The sequence below is a fragment of the Oratosquilla oratoria genome, chromosome 17, assembly GCF_046742065.1.
Source record: "Oratosquilla oratoria isolate Oo_2021 chromosome 17, ASM4674206v1, whole genome shotgun sequence".
In the NCBI taxonomy this organism is placed as follows: domain Eukaryota; kingdom Metazoa; phylum Arthropoda; class Malacostraca; order Stomatopoda; family Squillidae; genus Oratosquilla; species Oratosquilla oratoria.
In genome coordinates this window covers 2,142,499-2,149,998 of record NC_134793.1, presented here as the reverse complement: position 1 = coordinate 2,149,998, position 7,500 = coordinate 2,142,499, and the positions used below count along the sequence as shown (strand labels likewise).

The 7,500-nt window shown below is 35.4% G+C and overlaps 1 protein-coding gene across 1 annotated transcript in view; it reads left to right on the top strand.

Annotated features, from left to right (window-relative positions):
• LOC143034701 (putative neural-cadherin 2) overlaps positions 1-7,500 on the top strand; it is a 160,349-nt gene that overhangs the window by 79,927 nt on the left and 72,922 nt on the right. The window contains exon 6 of the mRNA XM_076201070.1: positions 1,964-2,137. Within this exon, the coding sequence (XP_076057185.1) occupies positions 1,964-2,137 (174 nt within the window). The remainder of the gene's footprint in view (positions 1-1,963; positions 2,138-7,500) is intronic.

The following is a 7,500-nucleotide window of genomic DNA, read 5'->3' as shown; positions in this document are numbered from 1 at the left end:
AGCGTACTCCAGGAGGCGCTTAGCTATGGTCGAAACCGTCACATTGGCTCTATATGGCTATATATTGGCTCTATTGGGGCAGGTAATGATCAATTATGTGAATTGGAGAGGATTGAGGGATTCGCACACACATCTAAGCGTATGTGCACGTTTCCAGAATTATGCTACCAGTGCACATAGATTATTTCATATGATGATTTATTTATCATTTATTATTTATCAATTTGTTTATTTATTTGTTTATTAAATTGTCTATCAAGTTGTTTATTTGTTTCGTTTATTCATCTATTATTTACCTATCTATCTAGTTGTATATGTATAATCGTATCTATATGCGTATTTATTTATCTAGTAATTATTTTTCGATTTATATGTTTTTATGTAACTTTCTATTTAACTAGCTATCAAATTATTCATATACATATTTATTTATTCATCTATATATCTATTCATTTCCATATATTTCTTATGTATTTCCTTGTTTTCAATTCTCATATTAGCTATTTATCTTATTTTTCTAAGCCAGTAAGGCATACAAGATTTTTATAAACTGAATAAAAAATTCTTGTGTTTGTCAATAAGATATTAAAGAGAGAAAAATAATATATCTTTTCAAATAGAACTCATGTCATAATATAATTCCTGTCAATATATATTTAATTTTTGCTGCCGCGTTTTGTAGAATACTTCTACCACGGTAAAATATTTTGTATATTTCATATAAAGGTCATATTTCCAATACTATACAGAAAATTAAATGTCAAAAGGGGAATTCTAACAATTTAAAGGATAGTATAGCTAGCATAATTTCTAAATACTACATTAATCATCTTAACCTTAAAACCTTAATCACCCGTTTTAGACATATCACTTTGTATAAGAATTTTATTTTCGCTGAAACAAGACAATTTTCCATAATGATAATAAGTTTTGCCTTGAATATTGATTGTTCTAATTATATTAAGAAGTTAATTTAACTAAAAAAATACCCGCAATCTCGCAGTGACTGACAAAGGCCAACGGGCCTTTACATAGATTTCTCTGGAAAGAAACTTTGAACTGTTGGCTGTTGTATAACTGTGAGACAGTTCCCACAGTACAATCTCATAATAACACAAAGAAGCGATCAGTCGCCGGTTGTCAGCTCTCTTCATGAGAAAACGTGGAGGAAATTTAAATTTGTTTAAGAAAAATCTTGAATCCACACGTCCAGATGGAAGCGAGAGCGTTGACGGGATTTGAGGATGAGTGGGGGAGATGATACTCTCTGATGTCCATTTTACAGGACCACTACTTCCAGGTCCCCGTTGTTGATCGTGATTTGAGTCAACTAAAGTGACTTGAGTTCAAGGAGAGCGCCTTCACTCAAAAGTCCATCCAACAATATGTTAAGCGAACCCTAGAATATCAATATTATTGCGCAATATTCCGTATTGTACAATGTTATTGACTGTGTAGGGATAGTATTGAAGAGGCACACGTATTTAGTCTGTGCATTTTGTGTCTTCTGTACATTATGTCATTCTTCAGTACCATCCCTACACCTTCAATGCTATTGTACAATACGAAATATTGTGCAATAACATTGATCGTGTAGGGCCTGCTTTAAACGATGAGTTTTGTGACTTTAGTCGTTTATTTTACCTGCCGTGAGATGGTTATATTTAACTGAGTGGACCCCATTTCGAAGCAAAAGTTGTTAACTCTATCTCGTTTAACCCTTTACCTGAGTTTTGCTGCTCAAGTCGCTTAACCTAATCACTGCCAAGTGATTATTAACCGAAAGGAAATCCCTTTTCTCCCCACATCCTAAGAAATTAATTAACTCTCTTAATCTAAATAGAGTAGAAGCTCTTAAACAGTTATGATAACAAGCTTAACTCACATCTCAGTCACACCTCAGTTCTTTAACCAATATTCTTTTTCCTCCTTCCCCACTAACCCCGATGTCTTTCTCCCTCAGGACACAGCGTGGACGTCAGGAAGCCACACGGACACTACGTGGGTGAGTGTGTCCCTCCTGGATGATAATGACAACGCCCCAGAGGTGCCCACGCCCTTCGTCAACCTCACACTTAAGGAAGATCTCACACTTGGCCACACACTCGCCTCCTTCTCGGCCTACGACAGAGATAAGGTAAAGAGAACATATAAATATAAGAATGAAGAAGATTGCAAGCGACCATAAGGCTTACACTAGGCAGTTCCTTTCCCATTACCACCTATCATTCCTATCCATAAAGTTATCTAACCTTCTTTTAAAACAACCAATCTATTTAGCGCTCATTACATGGTTACTAAATCTATTCCATTCCTTAACCACTCTATTGAGAGACTAGTTCTTGCCTGTTTCTTTAAATCTAGATTTGTCCAGTCTAAATCTATTACTACGATTAAAGAGAAGGATAACGAAAGAAAGAACAGGGGATGGAAGAATCAGGAATGAAAGAGGAAAGGAAGGATATATATATATATATATATATATATATATATATATATATATATTTATATATGTGCATATACATATATATATATATATGAAAATAAATCACAAAACACACACGTGATAAAATATTTTTGCAGAAACCACCGGGAAATTGAAAAAAACAGATACCGAACGTTTTCGTCTATTTAGACATTTTCAAAGGTACAAAAAAGCAATATAGAAAGAAACAATAAATACATAAGAAGACAAGGATACTCGGAGAGGTCCCATGTTACATTTTATCACACACAATTTTGTCAATAATAAAATTGTCCAATTTAAATAAACCCAAACTCAAGTTCATGTTATTTCCAAAATTTCTTTTTATAAAACAAGATTCAATAATATTTCTTTCTATAATATTATTACAAGAAGCAATTATTTTAGAATTTCCCCAGTCAATATTATGACCATAATCCCTTTGGTGGACAAATAACCCACTGGACACTTGCCCCGTTCTAATACTATATTTATGTTGGCCTATTCTTTTTTCTAAGCCTTTGCCTGTTTGGCCTATATAAATAAAATCACAATTTTTACATGGTATATTATAAATACATCCTTCTTTACTTCTTGGGGATAAAAGTAATTGCTTAGTCATCATGAACAAAAAGGATTACTTAGAAAAAATGGAAATATTACTAAGTGATGAAGAGACATATGTTAAATTGAGCAAGAACCCTCTAGAAAATGTTAATAGTGAATTTAATAAGAAGCTTAAAACAATTTTAAAAGGTAACGACGAACTGATAAAAAAATGTGTTACTATATCTCCGCCACTTCCATACATGTATGGTCTAATTAAAACACATAAAGTTAATAATCCAGTTAGGCCCATTACTTGTTCTATTGGGTCTTGCACATATAAGTTGTCAAAATGGTTAGTGTCTCTTCTTAGTCCTCTTGTTGGGACAATTTCCCACTCTCATATCAAAGATAATGTTGACTTAACCGAAAAGCTGCTTGGACATAATATCACATTTGATTTTAAGTTGGTTAGTTTCGATATTAAAAGTTTATTCACCCGAGTCCCGGTTTTAGATTTGTTAGGATTTCTAGAAAAAGAATTAAAGAAACATGACTTTACACTCCCTGCTCATACTATTATTAGTTTAATCAAATTATGTGTAATAGACTCTAAGTTTGAATTTAATGGAAACTTTTATACTCAAACATTTGGTATGGCCATGGGGAACTGTCTGTCTCCAATTCTTAGCAATTTGTATATGGAGTTTTTTGAAAGAGAGTTATTACCAAACATTCTTCCAATTAATGCAGTTTGGTACAGGTATGTTGACGACATATTATGCATTTGGCCTAATGATCAATATTTGGATACTTTTTTGTCAGATTTAAATAATTTGGTGCATTCCATTAAATTCACAGTAGAGGTTGAAGAAAATAATATGTTACCATTTTTAGATGTAAATATTTACCGATGTGGAAGATACTTTAAATTTGACGTTTACAGGAAGCCGACCAATGTCCTCTCCCAATGTCCTCTCGTACATTCATTTTTACTCGTATCACAGTCAAAAATCCAAGCTGTCAGTTTTTTCTTCAATGTTCCTGAGAGCTTATAGAATTTGTTCCCCTGAGTTCTTGGATCAAGAAATACAGTTCATCTATGACATTGGAGAAAATTTAAAATATCCAAAACATCTTATTGATAAAACAAAAATCAAAGCCAGGAATGTTTTCTTAATACGTCGCAGGTCAAACCATTTAATTATAAAAATATGCTAATAATTCCGTACCACGAGAATTTAATCCATCTTCCTAGCATTTTTGAAAAATTTGGTATCCAGATAGTATTCAAAAATAATAACAACATTAAGAGTCTGTTAATTAAAAATTCCCCAAGAAGTAAAGAAGGATGTATTTATAATATACCATGTAAAAATTGTGATTTTATTTATATAGGCCAAACAGGCAAAGGCTTAGAAAAAAGAATAGGCCAACATAAATATAGTATTAGAACGGGGCAAGTGTCCAGTGGGTTATTTGTCCACCAAAGGGATTATGGTCATAATATTGACTGGGGAAATTCTAAAATAATTGCTTCTTGTAATAATATTATAGAAAGAAATATTATTGAATCTTGTTTTATAAAAAGAAATTTTGGAAATAACATGAACTTGAGTTTGGGTTTATTTAAATTGGACAATTTTATTATTGACAAAATTGTGTGTGATAAAATGTAACATGGGACCTCTCCGAGTATCCTTGTCTTCTTATGTATTTATTGTTTCTTTCTATATTGCTTTTTTGTACCTTTGAAAATGTCTAAATAGACGAAAACGTTCGGTATCTGTTTTTTCAATTTCCCGGTGGTTTCTGCAAAAATATATATATATATATGTATATATATTATATATATATATATATCTTCTATTTTCTAACAATATATCAGAGATTCCTTGGGAGACGGAGGAGTAGAAATGTGAAATTCTGGATAATGGAAGCTCGCCAAGTGATAAGGGAGCATTGCAATAGGTCCGGAGTTTCAGAGGTTCAGATTGCACAATGGCAGACACAACAAAGTTAATTCATGTTATCTCACTTGCGGCGGAGGTCGAAGTGGCAGCAGTTCGAAACCTGCCGCCATCGAGTTGGACCAAGGGCAAAGTTCATTATATTTCACGCTATAAAGTCCTTTGTAAGGAACACCGTCGTGGCTTCCTGATAGGGAGAGTTTGCGACATTAAACAAAATTGAATAATCAATTTTTACCTTGAAGTCTGTTCCAACAGTAAAGGGATCTGGGATATGCTTGTCTGTGGACACGCGATGCGGATGGTGGCAGTCATGAAAGAAAGCAAAAGAAAATCTCCACAAACTACTCAAACTCAAAGCTCCAACACCAAAGCCCACTCTAATCCCCGCAGGCCTGAATCTCGTCAAAAAACTAATCCCTCTTTCACTTCTGTCCGCCCTTCCTCCCAGCCCCCATTCTTTTCTATCTTTGTGATCTGTGGGAATATCTCCAAGTGTACGGAAGTATGTCTTCTCCCTTTCCCTCCCCCGAGAAGATTTACTCACTGACGTTGTCACAATAGGTATGGTCACTTATATGAAGCCTGAGAAGGATGAAAAAACATATATAGTAACTTGGTGTTGACTTTGTTATGAAAGCCACCCATAGGAACAGTACTTACAGTAGCAGAAGGTCTATGGTCTTAGAACAATAATTGTGAGGAGTTAGACCACATCGTGGCCGCCTGAGGAGATGCTTTAGAAGTCTTTGACTACAAGAGGACGTTCTTGGACACTTGTGATTATCCTCCTGAAAAAAAAACACAGTTGACGGAGTTGAGCATGACTTACCGTAGTGTGCAGGACTTGATAGCCATCTATGTTTGATTCAGGAACTCACTGAAACCAACTCGTTGGTGTCATCTACGACACCTGAGTCGAAAGTCTAGACTTTCTCTCTCTCTCTCTCTCTCTCTCTCTCTCTCTCTCTCTCTCTCTCTCTCTCTCTCTCTCTCTCTCTCTCTCTCTCTCTCTCTCTCTCTCTCTCTCTCTCTCTCTCTCTCTCTCTCTCTCTCTCACTCTCATCGTATGGCCATATAGATGAGATGATGCTCAGTCATTCGGGTGGCTCTCGTTTCAGTATAGTGGTCTTCTTCGTAATAGGAACGACTGACACTAAGACGCCAATTACACGTGTTTATTACCGAGGAACAAGTAGAGAAGAAATGATTGATGCGAAAGAAGGAAATGTTAAATGAAAAAGACAAAATCAGACGGGATTGGAGATAAAGGTTGAGAATGGGGGAAAGGAGAGGGTGAAAGATGGGAACAAGAGGAAGGGGAAGAAAAGATTGGGGAAATGGATGAGAGACGAGGAGATGAGTAAAAGAGGAAGTTAGGAAGGGGGAAAGAGATAAAGAAGGAAGTAAAGATGGGAGACAGGAAAGAAACGGGAAGAGGAAGAGAGGTAAATGAAAGGAAGAGAATAAATCTAGAAAACCTGTAAGAGTATTTTCAACAAATATATTTGTTATTTACTGTATATTTACAAAATAACAATGATTACATGAATGTTGTCGGAGACTTTAAAGACTTGTAGCATATTATATATTGTTGCGATAGCACCATTGCCATTGCGTTTGATGTTAATTTCGACGAAGTCACTAAGGCTATTATCATTGAAATTATAATTTAGATAAGTTAAGTTCCTGTGATCATCGTAACTATAATGATTGCCTTGCCATTCTCATCATCGTCGTCGTCAACGCCGTCATCGTCATCGTCATCGTCGTCGTCGTCGTCGTCGTCATCGTCATCATCATCATCATCATCATCATCATCATCATCATCATCATCATCATCATCATCATCATCATCATCATCATCATCATCATCATCATCATCATCATCGTCGTCGTCGTCGTCGTTGTCGTCTTCATTGTCATCGTCATCATCATCACCATTATCATCATCATCGCCATCACCACCATCGGCAACAGCAGCAGCATCATCATCATCATCATCATCATCATCATCATCATCATCATCATCATCATCATCATCATCATCATCATCATCATCATCATCATCATCATCATCATCATCGTCATTATCATTACCATCATCATCACTGACGTCATCGTCATCGTCATCGGCGTCGTAGTCATCATCATCATCATCATCATCATCATCATCATCATCATCATCATCATCATCATCATCATCATCATCATCATCATCATCATCATCATCATCATCGCCACCATCACCATAAACATCGTCATCATCATTATCATCACCATCATCATCACCATCATCATCATCACCATCATCACCACCATCATCATCATCATCATCATCATCATCATCATCATCATCATCATCATCATCATCATCATCATCATCATCATCATCATCATCATCATCATCATCGCCACCATCACCATAAACATCGTCATCATCATCATTATCATCACCATCATCATCATCATCATCACCATCATCATCATCACCGCCATCATCATCATCATCATCATCAT